Source organism: Cryptomeria japonica, chromosome 8 (assembly GCF_030272615.1).
Source record: "Cryptomeria japonica chromosome 8, Sugi_1.0, whole genome shotgun sequence".
Classification (NCBI taxonomy): Eukaryota; Viridiplantae; Streptophyta; class Pinopsida; order Cupressales; family Cupressaceae; genus Cryptomeria; species Cryptomeria japonica.
The window spans coordinates 272,109,056-272,134,799 of NC_081412.1; the positions used below are offsets into that span (position 1 = coordinate 272,109,056).

Consider the following 25,744-nt stretch of genomic DNA (forward strand, 5'->3'; position numbering starts at 1 on the left):
CTATGTGAAGGTCCATGGATGTTTGGCAAGTCAACTTTGGCTCTTCAGAAATGGGTCCCTAACCTTTCTCTTGATGAATCCTTCTTTGTATCGGCACCTGTCTGGACACACCTCCCGGGTCTTTTGCTGGAATTCTGGATTGAGGAAGTCTTTAAGGGTATTGTGAACTCTTTTGGAGAACTTCTTTTGATTGACCCAATGATGGCTGCTAAATCAAGGTTAGTCTTTGCTCGCATCTGTGTAAATGTTAATCAAATGACGGATATGCCCCAATCAATTGAGATTATCTCTAAGCTAGGGAAATGGACCCAAGCTATTGAATATGAATCACTCCTGTTTGCCTGTTTTCATTGCAAAAAAACAGAGCATTGGGAAAAATCATGTTTGCTTAAGAAGTGTAAGGAAAGCAAGACCGACAGCAATGTGAAGTATAAAAAGAAATGGCAAATGATTGAGAAAAAAGGAGACCAATCAGTTGAGTGTGATCCAAATAAGTAATGGAACCAGAAAATGAGGTTAAGAAGGGTGAGAACAGTAATAATGAAAATCAGGATTGTGTCTGCTCTAATAACCAAATAGAGAGCACTAAAGAAGGGGAGAAAGGAAGAGAGTTAAACAACAAAAATGATCTTGAGGACCAGGAGGTTGGTTCTATCAGTCAGGAGAAGGAAGAGGTAAGTCCCAAAGAAGTTGTGCATGTTTCTTCAATCTCAAAATCAATTGAGGAAAACTTCAATGAAGCTCAAGAGTTTAACCCTTCTGATATTGAGCCCTTATTGCTTCTAACCAATGGAAGCCCAAATCCTCTCCAATATAAAACCCCATCACATAGTGTGGTAATGGATATCCTGGAAGAAAATCTTAGGATTCTTGGTACGCAAGAGGGTAAATCGAATAAGGAGGAACCCAATGGAGGTATCTCAACTAGAAGCAAGAATAAGAAAAAGGCAGATGTTGGTAGTCAAAACAAAAAGTAGGGGAGACCATCTCTAAAATATCAGAGGGAACAGGAAAGCTGGAAGAACCGTGCTGATGGAACACAGTGTTCTATCGAGTCAGCCCTATCTCCAGTTAAAATATGAAGATAATCTCCTGGAATATCAGAGGGTTGAATGCCCCTCATAAGCAGGATGTGTTATGAAACATCATAAGAGATCATAAACCGGATGTGGTCCTTGTTCAGGAAACCAAGATGTGTAAGGATAAAGTGGGAAAGATTAGAATTTTTAAAAAATAATGGAGTTATAGGATCTAGCTCGAAGGGAGCTTCTGGAGGAACTGTGTTTTCTGGAATCAGAAAACCATTAAAGGTAAGGAAATCATCTATGTTTTTAATAGGAACTCTGTGCAGCTTGAGCATATCAAGGATAACTTTGTATGGGTGTTAACTAATGTCTATGCACCTAATACCAAAACTGGGAGAGCTAAATATTGGAGAAGCCTTGCTGAAGACAGACTTAAGTTTGTTGATCAAAGTTGGATAATAATGGGAGATTTCAATACTCCGCTAAAAGAGGAAGAGAAGATGGGAGGTCTCCCCTTGCAGCTTGATGGAAAATAAGACCTTATGGAGTTCATTAATGATCAAGCTCTTATGGATGTGAATCTTCAAGGGATTAACTATACCTAGACTAATAGAAGAACCGGAGCTGACCTGATTCAAGTAAAGTTAGACAAAACCTTAATTTCTCCTGAATGGTTAGGTAAGTATAGTTGTTCTCTTGCTTCTATTATCAAAATTGGTTCTGATCATTATGTGATCTCTTTTACTGCCAATTCTTTTTCGACTAAGAGAAACTTCCCTTTTAGATTTGAAAAAGTGTGGTTATCCCATCTTTCCTTGGAAGCTTGTGTTGCTAATTGGTGGAATGTTGAGGTTGAGGGTATGAGTCTCTTTAGAATAGCTAAAAAGCTCAATATTATAAAGGCTAAAATTAAAATCTGGAACAAAGAGATTTTTGGGGATATCTTCAAGAGTAAAATTCAAATTAAAACTGAAATAAAAGATGTTCAGGATAGAATCCAAGAGAATGGGTTGTCTGATGAACTGAGGGCTATGGAAAATGGTCTGTTGTCTAAATACCACACCATTATTTCTAATGAAGAGACATTCTGGAGACAAAGATCTAGAGCCTTGCACTTGAAGGAAGGTGATAAAAATACCCGGTTTTTTCACTTAACTACTCTTAAGCATAGGGCGGCTAACAGGATATCCAGATTATCATATAATAAAGGGATTTTAACGAAGGACAATGATATTAGAAAGGAATCTCTAGAGTATTTTGGCACCCTTTTGGGAGAAGTCGATAACCTGGATACCAATAATCAAAACATCCTGTTGCAAGCTATTCCTTCTACCCTGAATGTGGAAGACAATAACTATTTATCTCGAATTCCCTCTATTCAGGAAATCAAAAAGGTGGTTTTTTCCTTTTAGGGAGATAAGTCTCCTGGACCGAATGGCTTTCCAATGTTCTTCTTCCAATTATTTTGGCATATTGTGGAGACTGACATTTGTAAAGGTGTTAAAAATTTTTTTGGCTCTAGAAGGCTTTTAAAAGAACTAAATGCTACCTTCATTGTCCTAATTCCGAAGATCCTAGGAGCTGACTCTCTCAATAAGTTTAGGCCTATTAGTCTCTGTAACTCTGTTTACAAGATCTTATCCAAGGTTCTTATTAGTCTCTGTAACTCTGTTTACAAGATCTTATCCAAGGTTCTTACTTCCAAACTGCTGGAAATTCTTTCAAGAATAATTTATGTCCAGCATAATGGTTTTGTCCCAAGTAGACAGATTCTGGACTCCATTATATTTGTTCATGAAAATATCCATTCTCTGAAAGCGGCTAATAATCACGGTTTCTTTTTGAAGTTAGATATGGCTAAAGCTTATGATAGAGTGAATTGGTAGTTTCTCTTAAGGATTATGAAAGCATTTAGTTTTGGTGAAAAAGTTATTCAGCTTTGCTCTCAACTTATTGAAACTTCCTCTTCTACTATTATTGTTAATGGATCCCCTTCAAGCTTCTTCAAAAGTTCTAGAGGTCTTAGACAAGGGGACCCCATTTCCCCTATCTTGTTTACTATTTTAGCTGAAAGTCTGGGTAGATTTATTTTTAAAAATGTGGAAGAAGGCAAGCTTAGAGGACTGAAACCCTCTTCATCCAATTTCACTTGTACTCATCAACAGTTTGTTGATGATTCTATCACTATGGGGGAAGCTACCATTAGGGAAGCTAAAAATATGAAGAAGGTGTTGAATATTTATGAATCTGCCTCTGGTCAAAAAATTAATTGGGATAAGAGTTCTTTGTTCTTTATCAATACCCTTGTACAAAGACAATTAAGGATTGAAAGAATTCTTGGTTGTAAAATAGTTGAGCTTCCCTCTTCTTATCTGGGGCTTCCTCTATGTATTAAGCCTGCGGATAATTTTTGGAATAAGTTGGTAGATAGATTTAACTCAAAATTGGCTGGTTGGAAAGGGGCAGTCCTAAGTCAAGTGGGCAAAGTAACTCTGCACAAAGCCACTCTCCAAAACTTGACTGTTCATGCTCTCAGTTTGTTCAAAATCCCCAAAAATTTTGTGGAAGCATTTGAAAGAATCCAAAAAAAGTTTCTTTGGTTGGGGGTGGAATTCAAAAATAGAATTCCCCTTATTGCCTAGAATAAAATCTGTTCTCCTAAGGCCTCATGGGGGCTAGGCTTAAGGAATATAAGTGCTATGAATAAGGCTTTACTTGCTAAACAAATTTGGAGAATGAAAGGGGAGGAAAGAGAATGGAATTTAATCTGGAAAAAAAAATATCTTCATATGCAACCTTCTGAGGAAGAATTTTTAGATGAATCTTTTATTGTTGAAGGTTCTTCTATATGGAATACAGTCCTATTGGCTAAAAGTTGGGCAGCTACTGGTCAAATGTGGAATCTGGGGGATGGCAGGAGTATAAGATTTTGGGAAGATAGGTGGATAATGGATAAACCTCTGGAGGAATTTCCAATCCTTAATGACTGGAAAGATTGGTTCAAAAGCAGGTTTGGGGAGTTGGTCAGAGACTACTAGAGAAATGGGAAATGGATTGATTTTAGCCAGCAGTGTCCGGAGATAAAATTCCTTCAGATTGCTCTCTCTGCTAAAGTTCCTAGAGACAACAAAGAAGACAAATTGATATGGAGGGAAACCCCGGATGGGAAATATTCTGTGTCCTCAGCTGTGGCTATCCAAAATGAAGTTGTGGAAGAAATTCCTATTTGGGCTAAAGTCTGGAACAAGAAGTTAGTTCCTAAGGTTAATATTTTTTTTGGATTTTCATCCAAAATAAGGTTTTAACTCTGGACAACCTTCAAAAGAGAGGTTTTGTTTTTCCTAATAGATGTTCTCTTTGTTGCAAGGAAGAAGAGACTACTTGCCATATTCTTAATCAGTGTACATTCAGTCAGGAAATCTAGAAAATCATATTAAGCAGGTGGAATTTGAGCTGGGTTTTTCCGAATTCCCTAGGGGAATCTTAGCAGCAATGGCATTGCCCTAATTCCAATCCAAAGATTGTGGAGACTTGGAAACTTACTCTCCCGAATGTTATATGGAAAGAGCGCAACAATAGGATTTTTAGGGATAAAAGTGTTATTCCTAAAGTTGTGGTGGATAAATTTTACAGGAGTATATTTGAATGTATCTATGGTTATTGATAATGGACTAGCTGCTAAAGATGACTTCAATGACAGGTGGAACCTCTCTACTACCATACCTAGTAAGGAGAAGGGAAGAGAAGGTCTAGCTTGGTGCTTTCATCCTCAAGGATGGATTAAGGCTAACTTTGATGGGGCCTCTAAGGGGAACCCGGGTAAAGCTGGATATGAGGGCATTGTCAGGAATTTTGCTAGAAATTGCATTGTGGTGGTGGCTGGTCCTTTGGGGAGTCAAACTAGTCATTTTGTCGAAGCCTCTATTGCTCTAAATACCCTAATTATAGCTAAGAACCTTAATCATGTTAAAGTATGCCTTGAGGGAGACTCACTTAATATTATCAAGTGTTTGAAGGGGGAGTCTGAGCCATCATGGTCAATTGAAAACATTATTTTGAAGGCTAGGGAAATCATTGCCAGTTTTAAAGAAATAATTATTCAACATGCCTTTAGAGAGAAAAATTTGGTGGCGGATTGTTTGGCGAACCTAGGAGTTAATTCTGATTCCCAAATGATTTGGCATGGGGAAGATATTAATATTAATATTAAAGAGCTCCTTAGAAAGGACAGATTTACGGGGAGAGAAGAACCGCATAATCATGATAGGGTATATGAATAATTTATGCTTTGATGGAAAGGTAATGATTACCTGGCAAAGTGGTAGAATCCCAACCAATTTTAATATAACTTCGCACACTTTGTGGGTCATCCTTTTCAAAATCTCGAGTAACTACGGGAAAGAAGTGTTGAGTTTGTAGAGAAACAGAGTTGAAAGTCTGAATTCGAAAATGGGAGGAGATTTAAGGAGGGAGGAACCAGACAATACGTCAACATGGAAGGCGATGCCGAAAGTGTGGGCAAAGCCGAAAAAAGGGTCCCTCGCAAGCTTTATGGAGAAGCTGGTGGATTACCACAAAGGTAGGGTAAATCTTGTTGTTTCCAAAATTTCTGAAAATTGGTGTAATGGGTCCTTTAAAATCTATGGGGTAAAGTTCAAATTGGACGCAGGACTTATAGCTACCGTGACTAGTATGCCCCACTCTGGGCTCAATTTTTTTAGAGACCTTAAAGTTTCCAACAACACGGTTAATCTTTTCCCGCGTAAGGAAAAAGAGAGGGCTAAAATTGGCAAAGCCACAGGGGGTTACTATGAAGCATCCAAAATCAAGAAAATGTGGGGTTGGGTTTTGAATGCCATAATGGAATATATCACTATTGAGGGCCGCTTTTCCAGGGCCCACACTTATCACTTTGTTCTTTTAAACTATTTCAGACATGACAAAAGGGTATCCCTGCCCTACTACCTATTTAGGTCCCTTTCAAGGTCCCTCAACAAACACAGTAAGAATCCTTCAAATCCGGTTCTCCATTGCAGGCTTTTGTTGCTTATTTATGAGCATTGTAAAACCCTCGCCTTGCTGGAAAACAAGAGGTTATCCGCTTCTCCAGGGAAAGCCAAGAGAAAACTGGAAGGTGGTGATTCCAGCATGGAGAAGGCGACCTCTAGCAAAAAAAGTAAAAGTGCCTCTAGAATGGAAACCCATGAAGAAAAGAATGATATAGAGGAAATTGGTAAAGACGGCAGTGAAATGGATACGGATGATTCTGATGGTGAAGATAGTTGGAAAGATGAGGAGGTGGGTGTAGAGGATGAAGGTGGTGAGAATGAGTCTGATAATGACAGCCCAATCCACAATGCTAACACTAGCAATTATAACAGCAAACCTATGGTGGATATGGAAGATAAGGATAATGAGGATAAAGATGTGAATTATGAGAGGGAGGAGAGCAAGGAACCTGAGCAGGATATTACTAAGGACAGGTTAAGTGAGGATAAGGAAAGTGCAGGTAAAGGGTTATTCCTGGATAACCTGAAAAAACTCATTGAAGCTAGATTGGATTATGAAAGATGGACTTATGAACTTTTGAAGAACCTGGAAAAAAATGGGAAACAGATGGACGAGAAAAGGAAGGATTATGATAGGGATCAGATAAAATGGAAGTAGGATTTGGAGGAGAAGGTTAAATCGCTGGAAGAAGGGAATGCAACGATAAAAAATTTGTTGGGCATTATCTCGAATATCCTGTCAGCTGTCACTAAAAACCTTGAGGATATTGCTAAGGTCCTCGATAATTCCAGCTCTCCTAAACCGGCGGTGGACCTTGACATGGATGAAGAAACTATCAAGATAGGTAGTGGGGAAGCTACTCTAGGTGGTGCTGCAAAGAGGACCGGGGCAAGTGTCAAGAAAGTTGTGGCTGCTTCTGCTAAGGATAGTTGGTGCAGGAGCACCCAAGAAGGCAAGGTGGAGCAGGGTCACTGATAGGGCCTATGGAGGATTTGATGAAAAATGAAGACAAACAAGACCTATAAGGTCTTTAAGTGATGTAACATGGCCATGTGAGCCATAAAATGTACTGAAATGCAATGTAATGGTCAAAAAGTGTAAAATTGCCATTTTGAGCAATTAGGCCTAGAAAAGGCTAAAATTGGGTTTATGGGGTAGAAGTGTGTTTAGGTGGATAGAATATGTTTATAAGGTCATCTAATGACCATTTTAATGTTTTAGAAGGTTTAGATATAGGTTTGGCAAGTTGACATACATAGTTGTCAAACTTGACAACTTTGGAGCAACTTTTTGTTGTCAAAAAGTTGTCAAGAATGCAAAAAGTTGTCATAAGTTAGTTATAAGTTGGTTTTAGGTTGGATTTCGACCTAGAAGGCCTTGAGGGTTATAAATGGATGAAATTGAATCATTTGTGGTGGTTGGAAAAAGGTGTTTTGATCGGGTTTGGAGTTTTGAAGCAATAAAAATATGATTTTCATGTGTATTTTCCAGGTTTCCACGTAGAACAGTCTGATTTTCCATTGTTTTGAGTGCTTTTATGAATTAGTTTTCATTCCTTCATGGTTCTATAATGAACTAAGTTTATTTTGGCTTTGTTTTGAAGTGATTTGGTTTTGTTTTGGTGAAGTTGTCTAATTTCTTGTGAAAACAGTCATATCCCTGCCCTAGGGTTAATAGTGAGCATGAAAATGTTGTATATTTTATTTCCAGATTGATCTAACCCCACAAATGAGTATGATGGTGTATTATATTGTATATTTCATAAGATTTGGTTTCAGGAGGCCATGCACAAGATGGCATGTGCATTGTGGGAGTAAAGGTCTGAAATTTTAGGGGCAGACTGTTGCAGAAAATACAGTCCTAATACGAGGGCCATATCTCACATTTCCACCGTTGGATTTTGCTGAGTTTTGGATATGTTTTTTATAACCAAGTTACAAATAATTTCACCGGAGAGATCGAATAAATTTGATCATTTGCAAAAGTTATGGGTGACTGTGTAAGGGTCTATCAATATGGCAGCAAGGTGGTAGTTTTGCAATGATTTTTCTTTGTCAATGCATTGAGGCAGTTTGTAAAGTCTCAAAGGGTCTTGTATTGTTAGTTTTGAGTTGGGTCCATTGAAGCTCCACATCAATAGCCCTAATCTTAAGGAAAATATCAAGGATTTGTATGGGATTAGCAATACCCTGGCTAATGCCCTGAAAAATATCAATTAGTTTCTTCTCGAGTCTGGCTGGCTTTTGTTGGCTTTTTGGGGTTTTAGCTGGTTTTCTATGGTTTTTTGTTGGTTGTTCGTTGGTTTGTTCCTTTTGATTTCTTAACGCTATATCTTTTATATTCCTTTTGTAAAGGGTTTTGAGGTCCCTTCAAAACCTGTTTTTACCTTTAATCAAAAACATATCATGAATTTTATAATTACTAACTAATAAGTTTGACTAAACTATTGGATTGAGTATGAACCAGGTATAAATTGATAAGCATAAAAGTTTACTATTACAAATTATTATTTACAAAAATATATTTTAGACTAATATAAGATAATATATAATAATCAAAGATTATTTTTTACCTTAAAAATATCAATAGGAATCCAAATCAGCTACTTTAACATGACTCAACACCCCTTTTACATGAATAAAAAACTAGAATAATTTATGATAGCTTTATAAGTGGTACGACAGCCTTGTATTGAACCCCGTGATAGTCACCTTTGCTCAATATTTAACCCCATGTCACCTCCTTAGAGACCCACACCAAGAATAAATAAAAATAATAATAAATACTATACCAAGCAATTGGAGTTGATAACTATACAATTCATAAGTCAAGGCACACCATCCTAGAATGATAAATAATCAATATCCCTTAAATTTGGTGGAAAGCAAGATAAGGTAAATTCTTTCAAATAGTAATTTAACCTTAACGCCTCATTCAATACCACAAGCATCATGAAAATAGATTTGAAAATAAGGCAACCATATGACCTAATAAAATTAGATTTTCTAAATTTATCTATGAATTTCTATAATCATGTATAGATATATCAACTCGATCCAACTCGTAGTTTACAATCATTCAACAAAATTGTGGTTTTGGATTAATTGTGTTGTATTAACTAAGAAAGGTCTTTCACTACCTAGATCAATCTTTATTTTAGGGTTTTCATCCTAGTGTGCTATAGAAATCTAATCTAATCTACAACTAAAATTTATAGAAAATATCAAATGTCAAGAATGAGTCCAATGCGCTTCTAAACTTCCTTTAAAACCCCCTATGGAATATTGCATAAATCATATTTTAAAATCACTTATTAAATTAAAATCCTTTTTGTCTCCATAAAAGTAACTGTTTTATTTTTTTGGCCTAAGCTTAATTCACTTTATAAAATATTCAACTTAATAATACAATTAATTAAAAGAAAATTAGTAAGTTGAATATTATTAATTGTATCATCCAACCTTCTCTTTACCTCCATTTATTTCCTTTTTTATCATCAAAGTTGAAAATGTGATATTGCATAAGCCATGCATAATTTATAAATGAAAGTAAAGATAAGGTTGGAAGAAAGAGGGCACAAATATAAATAATACGTTGATCAAAATAATTTCTAGGGACAATGTATAATTTATAAATGAAAGTAAAGATAAGGTTGGAAGAAAGGGGGCACAAATATAAATAATATGTTGATCAAAATAATTTCTAGGGAGAATGTATTTGAGGTTGATGAGGTTCCCAAAAGGTGCATACAACCAACTTAAATTGAAGATGATTAGGATTTGTAAGATTTTGTGCAAGTTCTTAGCTAATTTACATATGAAATCAAGTTACCTAAGCGGCAATTTATCTGATATTGAGGGCCATATGTACACATAACTCAAATGAAGACTCTTCAATTTGTCATTGGAGATTCAAAAGATGAATCCATTACAAGTATTTAATCAAATGGAAGATATGCATAGTAGATGATATGGCTAAGATGTTTGAATTTTAAGTTGTGAAAATAAAAAAACCATTGATAAAGTCACATCAAGTTCATGGGAAGGAGCTCATTATTTATTTTACCTTAGGTGATTGATGTAGGAGCATTTAGTAGTTGACCTAACAATTCTCATCAACCAAAAGACATACTAATAATAAGTGAATAAATAAATACTCTAAATCAATCTTTGATGGTTACCTGGTTGAAGCACAAGTTTAGGGGCATCAATATTACATCAAGGACCACAAGTCTCACCAATGCACCTCAACTATATTCTAGAGGGAGAAATAGGAATATATTGGGAGTAGTAGTAGTAGCAACAACAACTAGAGACATAGGAAGAAGAGATGAATGTAGCCAAAAGTGGGGTATGAGCCATTTAAAGAAATTTCATTTGTCCACATGATTAAGGTTCAAATGATAGTGTAATTTTATCATATTTATCTTACCAAAAAAAAAATTAGATTAAAAGGATATAGATGAATGTAGTTACATAACATTCTCACTAGGTTAGTGCAAACTTGTTCTCTCTTTAATGATAAACTATTTTTTGAAAGAATTTCTCTACATACATTTAATGTTATGAGTTAATTGTTATGTTTTTTCAAATTTATCATCACATTAACCATATGATAATTTAATCAATATTTTAAATTTACATATTATGTCACCAAATTTTGACTATAGTAATTTACCCTATTTAACAATACTTGATATCACATTTTTATTAATTTGAATGCAAATCATAAATGCATTCCTTTGTTTTATTTTTCATTAATCGTTGCATATAGTTTTCCATCTTCCTTCCATTATATGGAGAATACAAAGTTGAGAAGATAAAGGATTCTAAGCAACTAAGTTCCTAAAATAATGTATTTAATATATTGGATTTCTCTTTATTCTAGGTTAGTAATTCCATTCATTTATCTTTATATTGATTTTTTTTATGGTAGATTAGATTAGTTGTTATTTTAGTTTAATAATTTTATTTCTTTAGTTTTATTAAATACTTAGCACTAAAATTTAGATCTAAGATAAAGTAGTTTTGTTTGGTCAAGTTAAAGTAGTTTAATTCTTGCAACATTTAACAAAATTGTTTTTTTTTTCAAATCATCTCAAACAAGCAAATAAAACATTAATCAACAAATCTTCCTCCAAAACAAATATTCAAGCAATATATTGAACATTTCTATTCACCATCATACATTAGAATATTCATACTTTACTCCAATTCGTAAAAAATTTTGATTGAAAATAATGAAAATATTAAATTTGTTATAAATAAAAAAATCATTTATTTCTTATGTGATTCTCATTTATATTACACAATTAAAAAAGGTAAAATAAATTTATGGTGTTGATTTTTGAATTTAGATTCATTTTCCTAACATAGAATTGTATTTCTTTTACATGCATGCAAATAGATAAAAATATAATAAAATATTCAAAATCATAGTTCACTTCAATGTATTTGACAATTAGATTCAAATAGTCTAAACATCCAGATTTATTTTTAAAAAAGGAGATTTTTTATCTACATGGTTATTTCAACATTCGATTCAATATTTAGAATTTAATTTCAAATATTTTGTTGATTTGTGTTTTGAAACGAGAAGTGTGTTGGACTTATTTTACTATCTCTTTTACTAGTCTAATAAACCTCTATATCCTATGTATTATAGACTTTTTACATTGAAAACTCAATACTTTTCTAAGTATTAAGACTATTTGATAAAACTATAAATTTATAATTATGAGTTTTATATATAATACATGTGTATAATTATTTTTTAAAAATGCGATGAAATGGTGTGGATATCATTATGACAATTGCTCATCAGAACTAACATGTCGCAATAAAAGTGGTCAAAGGCATCATGCAAATTTCATGCAACCAAGTAATTGCAGAGGCATCAAGTGTTCTTGTGGCCAAGTAGCACAAGGTATAGAAATGGACATTACAAGTATTGATGTGTTCACCCATATAACAACGTGAGACTCCTTTCAATAGACATCAATCAACACCTAGGATACTCTCATCATAACTATCATCAACAATTGTTGTTTTGTTTTCATCCTAGTCATTAAAGTTCCTCTTTAGGTTGGATATGTAATCCTAGTAGTACTCTATTTTATGTTGTGTTTCATAGTTAAATAATCCTCACTCATATATCAAGAATCAGTGATAGGTCATAATTAGTTTGTTAGGGTAAAGTAAAATCTATAAATACAATGTAGGAGATGATCCATAGATCGGCAATTTTGTAAAGTTGTTTTGTTTTAAGTAATATATAACTTCTATATTTGATTTTATTCATTTGATTGCTAGTGTAGTGAGTATACCTACCTAGATCAAGGTCCACTTGAGGTAAGGTGCTACTTGGTAATGTATTTTCAATATTTTTGTGATTTAGTTTAATACTTAGTTAATATAGATTCATACTTTCTAATTCTTGAAACAATTATTTGAATTGCATCATATAGATAATTTAGTAGTGATTTTTATCTACTCTTTAGTTGTAGTTGATGAATAATTTTAGTTATAATTAGTCTTTAATTTATGACTATACATTCACAATTTAGTAGGACTATATTTTCATTTAGTAAAAGTTGTAAGTTATTTAATTCCTAGACTAAAACACAACCTAGGCATCTCATAGTGTACACATAGTACTGACTCTGTCTCAATTTTATGAACTTCATTGACAATTTAATGCACCCTATGTTAGTTGATGGTTTCTTATCATAGGATGATCACATCTCTAAGTTGCAGAGCCAATATACTTAGCCTGGATTATTAGTTAATTATATGGGGAATTATACAATGTGGAACATGTTTTTCTCCTACATGAAAGGATGTCATCCCTAAGATTCTTATATGTGGATTTGAAAATGGTCAAGTAACCTAGTAGGTAAGATTCTTAATGACAAATAAAATTAAAAAATCTATAGAAGACACTTTGAACATTATTTGATTGGCTAGTAACCATGAAATTACATCTTTTATATCAACAAATTAAAATTGATTCACCACTTTATTTAAAACACATACTTAAAATATAGTCTAACTAAACTAATTCTAAACCAAACCTAATTTAATAAATGTGATAAAATTATAAAAGAAGGGCGAGAGAGAAAGGTGGAGAATGATTTTGGTAGACCTTGTATTTCACACATCGCTTGGATGAAAGAAAGAAAAAAAGGAGGGTAAGGGGGAAATATGTTATTATTTGTTTCCTTTTAAGTGTGCAATAAGCTAGTTCCTATGAAAGACTATCTCCAACTAGTCCAAAACCAACTTATTAAGCAGAGTTGGGATTGAATACTAGATAAGCAAACTAGAAAATAAGAAACAAGAACTAGAGAATGTGAAAGAGAGAGAGAAAATAGGAAATAATATTTATGTATATGAACCTAGGTGTAGTTAAAACAATTTTAGAAAGTATTGGAATGATGTTATATAGCTAGATTGTGAAACTTTAGGTCACATGGAAGCATAAGAAATGTATCCCTATGAGTGTAGGGCTATAGGTGTCTTAAGAAAAAAGTATTGGTGTGAGTATAGAGGTGTTAGATTGGTGTCCTTTCTTAGGAGCATCTCACATTCTTAGGTTTGTTAGGTATATTACCAAGGATGTTAAACTCACTAAGTTTGAGAACGTACAGGTATTAATAGAAACCTACATCTAATAAAAATAAAACAATAAGATTATATAAAATTAATATAGTGATAAAACTCGTGTTAACATTAAAGGGTGTATGATGAAGATTGTCACAAGGAAAACAATACAAGAACACTAGTAGGGCCACTACCATTATATCTCGCAATCACTTTATTAAATTCCTATGGTTAATTATCATTGATATTTTAATCAATACTTAAAAATATTACACCTAGCAATTCTACATCAAGTTTTTCAAAAATTATTTTCAATAAAAAAGTTGTTAATAGAAACCCTACAAGATGGGTAGGTCAAAGGGAAATATTAAGATCAAAATTACATATTCTAAATTTTCTTTTTTAGTTTTTACTCATTTTAGTTTATATTGTTTTTATTAAAAAAGTAGCGTTAACTAGGGCGCTAACCCTTAACAAAGATAGAGACTACCAAAAAAAGAAAAGCCCACAAGCAAGAAAAACAACACATCGAAGCAAGCCCGAGACCAACAAGGTCGAACAAAGGGAACTTGTCCAACCTTCAACAACTCAAACCCAACTCGGGGAGGGGTGAGGACACCCAATCCATGGGGGAGCGGGGAGGACTTCCCCTTCCGCCTGTGACAAACAACAGTCTAGGCGATACTACTCTCGAGGCCATCAAGGGAATGACCAAGCGGAAAGGATCATGCTTGTAAACCAACTGGAAATCCACTGTCATTAGGAATCAAAGAACAATTAGGCGAGGAAGACTTCGCAGAGACACTGCCACACTACTGTTGCTAAACAACCACCGAATGTTGTTGTAGAACAACATCAAGAGAAGTACCATCGGGAGAAGAGCGAAGCAGAGGCACAGGAGCAACAGATCTAGGAGCCAAGGGGGCAGAAGAGTCCACAGTAGCGGTAATATCAACAAAGGCTTCATCAGCAGCAGTAAGGGGCACCTCATCTCGAGAGGATTCAACTGATGAAGCATTAATAGTCAAGTGATCTTTAGTAGCACCCTTCCACCAAAATAGCAACACCTCTGTGGTGAGAGAGAGAACAGTCAAAAGCTAAGTGACCCGTTGAGAAGCACCTTTGATAGCAAAAGGGGAGGCCCGCATAATCCAGTGGCTGAGTCCAAGGCCTCTCCCTAACCATAAGAACCACATCCCTGGGGAGGGCCAAAGATATGTCGACATCAATTAACAGACGAGCAAAGGTAGAATGACCCATGGAGAATGTGGCATCATCAACCTTCAAGAAGATGCCAATGGAGTTACCAATGGCCTCAAAACAAGAAGGCTCCCAGAAATGGTGAGGGAGATTGGGGAGGCGGACCCAAACCAGATGAACGGGGAGAGATTCAGTAAGGGGGTTGAAGGAAGAATTCCAGAGCTTAATAGAGAGGGAGACATCCCCCCAAGTCCACAACTTTCCCAGAACCAAATCACGATCAAGAGTAGAGGTAAAAGAAGCAACAAAAAATCCTTTAGCACAAGGGAAAATCTCAATGCCATGAGGAACTAAAGGCTTTCAAGAATCACTCACCCAACGGTGAAGGTCCAAAAGAGAAGGCCAAAACCTAGCAAATCTGCAGACCAAAGCACTATGTTGATAGAAATCAACATTCTTCACAACCTCCCGGCCACAGACCACAATGGGGGAAGTCTTGGCACAAGGAAGAGGTTGAACCCCCTTGGAAGGATGGGTAACAGATTGGCCACACGAGAAAAGCTACCAGCAAAAGGAGGTTTAGGCAGAGCATTAGTTTATATTGTTGCATGCATGTTCTAGACTTCATTTTTTAACTTCCTTAACTATTGTGCATTTGTCACCTTGTCTCCTTTCATGTGTTTTGATTTTCTTTTTCTTTTGACCCCTAGTCCTAGGTACATTTCCCCTTTGCATGACCTATTACCCTATATACTTCCTTGTCATTTACTATGCGAGAAGAGAGTTGTATTTTGTTGTATTGCAATGGAGACAAAGAGAAGGTAAAACTCGCATGCCTCTTAAAAAAACCCAATTTCAAACAAATTTTAATAAGTCGTAATACGACCAATTCCTTGGAAGGCTTACATTATATTTAGATTCCTTTGAAGGCCCGTGTAATAAAACGGATGACAAGTTACACTTTGAAAGAAAATAAACTAAAAAGACATGAATTTTTTACATGTCAACAACATTTAAATAACTTCTCTTTGGTTCTTCTAATAGTAATTAATTCCAAATTGAAATTTCATGAATCGTATTATAGTTAATTAGGTTGGAGTGTTTAGTCAACTTTTATTTATTTGATTAAGAAACATGAATCTTTACGATGCACTAGTTAAAGGTAAAATGGAATATTAATTTTAAAAAATAAAAATGATGATGGTACAATTATTTATAATATATAAGAATAATTATGTGAATATATAGTTGAATTTTAAAATGTTGCAACATAATTTATTGTTTAGTGAATATATATAGTGCTTAAACAATATTAATACTTAATGAATTATTAGAATAATTATGTGAATATATAGTTGAATTTTAAAATGTTGCAACATAATTTATTGTTTAGTGAATATATATAGTGCTTAAACAATATTAATACTTAATGAATTATTAGAATAATTATGTGAATATATAGTTGAATTTTAAAATGTTGTAACATAATTTATTGTTTAGTGAATATATATAGTGCTTAAATAATATTAATACTTAGTGAATTCAATAAGTATGTTACTAAAATTTATAAAGGTATATGTGGATATCACTCAAATTTAAAATTTATAACTAATTTATTTTATCAAATTATAGTTATCCCCCAAAAAATCTTACAAAACTGGTTAGGGTTAATATTTTCCTAGTTATCTAATACTTGTAGAAATTTTGTAAGTGATAAAATATATATTGACTCACACATCCTTGCAAAATCTATTTTGTGTATATCCTGCAATGATAGCTTTCCATGAGAAGACATCTCTTTAAGGCATTTTGTTGAATACTTCTTGTTCCTTGTCTATGATTCCACATTTTATGTATATGTTTATGGGAGCAATTCCAACTATAAGATCTAGTAAAAATTCCCCAACAATTATGATTTAATGGATTTCCATACCCTTTTCTAAAGCTCTCGTTGTGGCGCAAGAAGGGAGGATTCTCACAAAGGTTGTGGATTTTGGCTTTACATATTCGAATTGCATTTGGTTTTGGTTGAAATTTTCTAAAGCCTTTTCAACATATTCATTTATTATATGTTATGTAAATACATTTTTTATATGTTAAGCTATATAGATAGCAAATGAGATTTACATGAATTTGACTTTAATGAGTGTACCTCTATATAGAAACTTTCATTGAGAAAAATATCTTTTGCAAACTTGAAGGTCAACCTAATAGGAATGTAGATTGGAATTGTATTTTCCTCCAAACTAAGTGATTGTTTGCATGAATTCTTAGCATCATTTATCAAAATTATTAAAGAGAGTACCAAATGTTGCCTAGCCATTCATGTAGGTTAAGCTACATTAAATTAGATTATTTTAATCTTCAACAATTATCTTTAAATTTATATTTGTTTGTATACTTAACATATTTTTTTAAAAATATAAGTATGCGGAGTAATATTCCACCTATAGTTTGTAAATGGACTCATAAGGGATGAAGGGGGTCATTGGTAATAATCATCAAAATTTTCCACAAAAGTAATAGTCTCCTCAAGTTGGGCACCTAGACTCCTATATTTTGTAGATGTGACAATCAATTTTTCCAAGTTGGCTACATAAAAAAGAGGCAAAATGTGTCTCTTGGGATGAAAAAATGAATTACTTTGAAAATTCTAAATGGAAAAACAAGGAGTGGAAGGTTTTTTTTTTCAAGGAAATTTCAAGCATCATGTTTTATAATGATTTATGCACCTCTTTCTTTTGAAACTCTTAGTGGTATATTTATTCTAAAATTCGTATAAGTTGGAGCCCTAGATTGTGGTAAGATGTCCTTTTTTAGTTGTTTTCATTAAGAGTTCATAGGTACACAAATATATTCAAATTGCAGATAGAGAAGAATTGAAGATATTGTGTTGCTTTTTAATCTTTTTTAGAGAAAACAATTTATATACTTGGCCTCTCTTCTTGGTGGATTTTTCCTCAAGTGTTTCTCCACATAAATCTTGTGTAATGTGTTGTGTAATATTTTTTAAGGGAAACAATTTACATACTTGACCTCTCTTTTCGGTTTCTTTATGTTTCTTATTTCAATTCTTGAATATATTAATAGTGTTATACAATTAAGAACAAAATAATTAAACTAGTGTTTTAAGCAAAATAATTAGACATTTCATATTTTCGTAATATAGTAGTTTATCTTAGTAATCCCAATAGTGAACAAGAGAGGGAGATTTCCTTACAAGCAATCAAATTTGAATTATTATCAATAATTAATCTAATTAAAGATAACATTGTTTAATATGTTTCTAACTTGAATTCCCTCCAAAAAAATTATTAAAAAGGCCTCATCATTTCTCTCATTTAAGACTACTGTAGCAAACTTTAAACTTGAGAGCAATAGTTTTAATAAGAAAGTGAATCTTAGTAAGTAAAGAATTTATCCAAAGAATTATATTTCATTCTAGATATTGTATATTTATGAACCCTACAACAACCTCTAAAATGTGATCTCCATAATATGGTATGTTATATTTGAGTTTTCATAATAACTAGCTTAGATTTGACATTATAATAGTTTGATTTTTTATATTTTAGATTCATTAACCATCCCTCATACCAAAATTCATCATTTTCCATCTATTCCCATTACTATTTTCCCATATTATGTTTCTTCCATCCTCCCCTCTAAGGTTGTTTGTAGCTTTTAGACATCCTAGTTTGCATGTAAAGTTGCATTTTCATCAAAATACAAGAAATAATAGTATATCATGTTTTAGTTCATACACTAGTCACATAGTGTTTCACATTACTTTTTCTTAGTATTTTTACGTTAGTTAGCGCTTTTCTTTCTTCTAACTCACTCAAGTTCCATTGAAGTCCTTACATATCCTAGTTTGTATTTAATATTGAATTTCATCAAAAACAACAAAATATATTGTTTCATATTATTATTATCGATGATGTTAGTTTCCTTAATCAATAATTTATACTTCTTTTATCAATTTTGGATAAGTAAGCTTTCAAATATCCATCTTTATCACCCTTAACAATTGAAAGTCTTATAAAACTCACTCTTACTATTTCTTTCATAAATTTTACATATTTTATCATTTTCTTACCAAATAAAATTTATCACCTTATCTTAGTTAGTTATTCATTAATTACACATTATATTTTTTTTCCTCCCATTCTACAATTATTTGGAATTTCCCAAGGACAAACTAGTTAACTAGGGAACAGTGAGGTTGGATCCTCTGGTTCTGATGCCACTACAGTTCAAGGAAAAGCAATGGATGATGGGGATGGGAGACCGGATGGGGACCCACAGCAATGGGACCCTCCTCCTGACCGCAAAAAAGATTCCCCAAAATCGGGTCCCGAGGCTGTGAAAGTTGACACAGAAAAGATTAAGGAGGTGAAAGCCCTCAAACCCTAGAGTAGTCTCTTTACAAAGAAATCGTCTAGAAAACCGACTGGTAAATCGTCCTTTCCCTTTGTGAAAGACATATCTGATAGAAAAATGGGTAAACTAGCTATTGTTGTTCCAGATTTGGTTATAGATCATAGCATCTCTTTAATGGCCTTCTCTCTGGTGGGGAAGTTTGTTGGACCTCGACCCAATATTGAGGATGTTAGGTCTTTGGTTAAGAGAAAATGGAGGATGAAAGGTCAGGTTGATGTTTCAGCCCTATCCAGAGGTTTTTTTGTTTTCTCCTTCTCTTGCGGGGAAGATATGGAAGCAACTTTAAGCGATGGCCCTTGGATGTTTGGTAAATCCTCCTTATATATGAGAAAATGGTCTCCTAACATGAAGCTCAATGACTCCTTCTTTGAATCTACTCCGGTCTGGGTAAGGTTGCCAGGCTTGCCGATGGAATTTTGGGTTGAGGATGTATTCTCAGGAATTGCAAACTCCTTTGGGGAGCTTGTTGCGATAGATCCAATGACTGCAGCTCGAAAAAGACTGGTTTATGCGCACATCTGTGTCAATATTTTGCAAAAGATGGATCTTCCTAGTTCTATTGATATAAGTTCCAAACTTGGATTATGGGAACAGACAATAGAGTTCGAGTCACTCCTCTTTATGTGCTTTTCTTATAAAAAAGTTGGTTACTAGGCTAAGGCCTGCCCTAAAAAACCTGTGACGGTTAACACCCACAAACAGGTTTGGAAAGAAAAGAATAATAATAAAGAAGGTAATAAAGTGGAAGGAAGAAGTGGAAGTCTTGGTAACATACTAGATCTATCTGAAGGAGATAGAAATGACCCTCCTAAGAATGCCCCTTTGAAGGAAGATAATAAGAATGAAATAAGGGAGTTTGAAATCAAAATAGTCAATAATTTTGAGGCTCTATAGACTCGGGAGGAGGAGAATGTTATCAGTGAAGAGACACTTGAAGATGGTGAGATTGAGAATGTCACTGAATCTCATCATGAGGCCCCTCAAGTTTCAATAACAAAGAGAGATGAACAGTGCCTAAAAGAATTTGAAGGACATGAAATTAAACTTGGAAGGAATAACAAGTTTGGATCCCCTAAGGTTAATCTACATGCGTTATTCCAGAATATTGGAGTTGATAAGCCCACATCATCCCAGAAAAGAGGAGAATTGTGGAGTAATATGCAAGACGAACCAAGAGAGGAGCATGAGGAAGAAATAACAGGGAATGGAAAAAAGAAAAACAAGAAGGCAGGATGCCTTAATGGGGTGAAAACTAGGACTAGATCCAAGGCTGATATTGGTGTATCCAAATCTCCGCCAGGACGTAAAACTATGAAATGGCACAGGGACCAGGAGAGCAAGCAAAACATAGCTGATGGAAGGCAGTGAACTATATAGGAATCCTGCCCCCAGGCTTCCAAATGAAGGTAATATCATGGAACATCAGAGGCCTAAATGGTCTCAATAAACAGGATATATTACAGAATCTCATTCGAGACCAAAAACCGGATATTATCCTTGTTCAAGAAACCAAATGAGTAAGAAGAAAGTGAAGAATTTAAAATTCTTTAAAAATGGAGGGGTCTATGGTAGCAACTCGAATGGGGCATCTGGTGGGGTGGCTATTTTCTGGAACAAGAAAACTATTTTAGGAGAAATGATTGATGAAGATGGTAACATTATATCCATCAAAGTTAAAAGCATCTATGATGGAAAGGAATGTGTGGTTACAAACATCTATGCCCCTAATTCCAAATATGCTAGGAGTAAATTTTGGGATAAAATCCAACAAAAAAGAATATCTTTTCCTATGAAAAGTTGGGTTGTTATGGGAGATTTCAATACTCCTCTGCAAGGTACTGATAAATCTGGAGGAACTCAAGCTCAACTGGACAACAAATCTGATTTGATGGACTTCATCAATGTCAATGTTCTTATTGATATGGATCTTAATGGAGCTTCCTAAATCTGGTCTAACCGCAGGGATGGTGAAGACCTCATTCAGGTAAGACTTGATAGATCCCTTGTTACTAATGATTGGATTCTTTCTCATAGATGCTCCTTGTCTGTCATCAATAGAATTGGTTCGGATCATTATCTCGTTACCTTTGTTGCTGAGACCATTAAGAGTAATCAGAGTTTCCCTTTCCGGTTTGAGAAAATATGGATCTCTCACCCCTCTCTTGATAAATCTATTGCCAACTGGTGGAATATTGATGTGAATGGAACTACCATGTATAAAGTTGCTAAAAAACTTAGAAACATCAAAGTCAACATTAAGATATGAAACAAGAAGGTCTTTGGTGATATTTTTTACTCAAAGAAAAAGCTGAAGGAGGAATTAGAACAAATCCAAAACTCAATATAGAAAGATGGCTATAAAAAGTATCCCAAAGCTATGGAAGATGATGTTTTAGCCAAACTTCACAAAATCATTTCTAGGAAGGAAATCTATTGGAGGCAGAGATCTAGGGCGACTTGGTTGGAGGTTGGGGACAGAAACACTAAATTTTTCCACATGACTTCTTTGAAACATAAAGTTGCGAATAGAATTTCTAGATTAATTGTTAAGGACAAAATTCTTCTTAATGAGGATGAAATTAGGGATGAAGTTGTTAGTTTCTTCTCTCAGCTCCTCATCGGGAACAAGGATATTGATTATACCCAACAACAAGATTTGGTTGATATCATCCCCAAGATCATTAATCCTAATCAGAATAAGGCCCTTTCTGCTATCCCCTGTCTTTTCAAGGGGATAAAGCTCCAGGTCCTGATGGCTTCCCTATGTTTTTCTTCTAGGAATTATGGCATATTGTGGGAGAAGACACGGTCAATGCGGTGAAAGAATTTTTTGGTTCTAGGAGAATCCTTAAGGAATTCAACTCCACTTTTATTGCCTTAATTCCTAAGGTGGCTGGGGCGGATTCAATGGAAAAATTTAGGCCAATAAGTCTATGTAACTCTTTCTATAAGATCATATCTAAAGTTTTGACTACTAGAATTTTGGTTGTCCTCCCCTTCATCATCTCTGAGGAGCAGAAAGGTTTTATTCTTGGCAAGCAGATTTTGGACTCTATCATTCTTGTGCATGAGAATATTCATTCCCTCAATGCTGCTAATAAAGAAGGATTTTTGATAAAGTTGGATCTGGCGAAAGCTTATGATACAGTGGATTGGCAAGTTCTTTTTAGAATCGTGGAGGCTTTTGGTTTTGATGAGAAGATAATCAAAATTATTAGAGAGTTGATCTCCACTCCTATGTTCTCAATTCTCATTAATGGATCTCCTACTAAATTCTTTAAATCGTCAAGGGGGCTCAGACAAGGAGATCCCATATCTCCTATACTTTTCACCATCTTGGTGGAGAGCATGAGCAGATTGATCTAAAAACTGAAAGTGAAAAAAATCATCAAAGGCCTTCAACCTTCCTCTGCTAATGTCTTTTGTTCTCACCAACAGTTTGTTGATGATACTATCCTAATGGGATATTCGTCTGTTGGGGAGGTTGTTGCCTTTAAAAGTGCTCTTAATTCTTATTCTTTGGCTATTGGCTAGTAAGTCAATTGGGACAAATCGGCTAAATACTTCATGAATACTCCGGTCATAAGACAACAGAGAATTGCTAAAATTATTGGTTGCAAGGTGGAAATGCTTCCATCCACCTACATGGATCTCCCCTTGGGTTTAGTTCCCCCAAATTCCTTCTGGAATATGCTTATTGACAAACTCAACAAAAAACTTGTTGGATGGAAAGGATCCATTTTATCTCAGGCTGGGAAGTTGCAGCTTCTTCAAGCTACTCTCCAGAATCTCCTTGTTTATGCTCTCAGTCTATTTGGTATCCTAGCTAAATTTGTTGAAGCATTAGAAAGGATCCAAAAGAGATTTCTATGGTTAGGGGTTGAAGAAAAAAAGAGAATATCCTTGGTTGCTTGGGACAAAGTGTGTAAACCAAAGAGAAAAGGAGGGCTTGAGATTAAAGCTTTAAAAACTTTTAATAAAGTTCTCCTTGCTAAACAAATATGGAGAGCTTATGACATCAAGAAAGATTGGAACCGGATCTGGTTTGACAAATATATTCAGGATCAGCCTCTCCAAGATCTCCTCAATTCTGAAGACATCCCTGTTGGGTCCTTAAATTGGAATAGTATTATCAAATCCATAAAAGTGGCCAAAGCTGGAGCTGGATGGGTCCTTGGAAAAGGTGACAAAATAAGGTTTTGGGAGGATCCTTGGATGAACAATGAACCTCTCTTTGAGCAAGGCACCAGTCAATTTATTGAGGAATGTAAAAGGAGGTTTGGACCTATGGTGTGTGACTACTGGAAGGAGAACAAATGGGTTAGGCTTGATGTTATATATGTTGGATTTTCCCTACTCCAGTAGGAGCAGTTGTCTTTTTCTATTAACAAAGACTATGATGATGTTTTTCTCTGGAAGAGTAATCCTAAAGGTGACTTCACGGTTGCTTCAGCCTACAATAATACTTTCACTCGGACCAGTAACCCCATTTGGGGTAAAGTTTGGAATAGAATTCTTATCCCTAAAGTCGATATGTTCCTTTGGCTTTCTACTCACAATAGGATCCTTACTATTGACAATTGGTCCGAAGAGGTTTCATGTTCCCTAACAGGTGTGAGCTCTGCCAGAAAGAGGAAGAATCAGTTGATCATCTTTTTTTCCACTGCTCCTTTACCTGGGAAACTTGGAGTAAGTTTTGGGTGAAATGGAAAATTGATTGGGTCATGCACAAGAGTCTCAAGGAAATTATCTGGCAATGGACATTCCCGACCAATTGTCCTCTTATCAAGAACCTTTGGTCCCTAATCCTCCCCATGACTTGCTGGGGAATCTGGAAAGAGAGAAATAATAGAATATTTAGGAAAGCTAAGTGCACCGCTCAGGTGGTCTTTGAAAAAATTTGCAGGGCTATAAAAGAAAGCATAAATATTCCTCACAGGAACAATAAACAATGGTTTTTTACTGATATGAATGAAACTGAAAAAGGCATCCTTACTAAATGGAACTTAATACACAAAGTTTGCAAATCTGACAATAAGAATAGGAGAGATAATATTGTTTGGCGATTTCCTAATCATGAATGGATAAAGGTGAATTTCGATGGGCTGGCTAAAGGCAACCCTGGGAAGTTTGGTGGTGGAGGAGTCATTAGAAATGCTCAAGGTGTCTGTATTGCTGCTATTGCTTCTCCTTTTGGGTTCCAAAATAATCATGTGGCTGAAGCTCTGGCCATGCTAAAAAGCCTCCAGCTTGCTTAGGGATTCAAATTTAAAAAAATTTGGTTGGAAGGGGACTCCCCAAATATCATCCAAGCCCTTAAAGGTACTAGTTATGTTTCTTGGAATATTACTAACTTAGTTGAAAGTGCTAAAAAATTATTAAATGGCTATGTTAGTATTATCATAACTCACACTCTAAGAGAAGGCAATAAGGTTGCGCACCTTTTAGCTAATGAAAGGGTCAATTTAGAGGTGGAGGTTAAATATATCGGAGAGACCCATTGTAAAAGGGATGTTAGAGAACAATTATTATTTGATTGCATCAATGGGTCAAGTTAAAATCATGATTATCTTCTGTGGTTCGGATTTCAAAGACAGAGTTTGGGGGCAGATGAACTGTCAGTTAATGATTGCTTTTAGGCATTGGTTATATGATCAAATGTGTGATGGGGATTATAATAATAAATGTTGGTTTTGTGCGGCCATTAACATTAGCTTTAAAACTATGGAAGGGACTCTGTTATGTTATTCCAGAATTTTACACAAGAAATTATGGTTAAACTTGCGGATTGTAAGATACACCTTTGGGTACTTCTACTTGTTGTTCAAAATGGGAGGTAACTTAAATAGGAATGAGCCCCCTGGCTGCAAAAACTAGAAGAGTGAATGAAAAGTATGGAGGAGGCTTCATAGATATGGTTTCACTGACTATATGGAAAAGTTGCATGGAAGCAGAAATTCTGTGTCACATGGCTTCGCTAGGGACTGGAACAACAACAGTGTCACATTGTTCGAGGAGACATGGAAAATTGATGAGGATCTGGTTGCGGAGGTCATGGGTCTTCAGAAGGAGGGCACTAAATTCTATAGAGACCAGAAGTATGTTGTTGAAGCATTTAAAAACTTCCCAAAATCGGAGGATGAGAAAGCCAAGCTTGTCAAGAAAGACAACATCTCCTACTACCTTCCCCAGCAGGTAAAGTCATTTTGGCAGAAAGTTTTAAGGGTTTTGATGGAGTTTCTCACAGTAGATGGTAGATTTACTAAAATCTATAACTATCATTTTGCAATTCTTAATCACTTCTGCCATCGGGTTAAAATCTCCCTGCCCTTTTACTTAGCGTCTTCTCTAAATGAGAGTTTGGCTGATCACGCTAAAAAGCCTAATTATTACCCCATAGCCCATCAGGGGCTTATCCTGCTTATTTATGAATACCTGAAGGATAAAGCTAGGGCCAGCAAGGAT

General features: G+C 34.9%; 1 protein-coding gene across 1 annotated transcript; it reads left to right on the forward strand.

The window, feature by feature from the left end:
• The first annotated feature begins 497 nt into the window (after positions 1–497).
• Positions 498–19,252, forward strand: LOC131857629 (nucleolin 2-like). The gene is made up of 3 exons (XM_059210322.1): positions 498–915; positions 6,136–6,528; positions 19,092–19,252. Exons 1-3 carry the CDS (start codon positions 498–500, stop codon positions 19,250–19,252), a joined length of 972 nt encoding a protein of 323 aa, XP_059066305.1.
• The last annotated feature ends 6,492 nt before the right edge of the window (positions 19,253–25,744 follow it).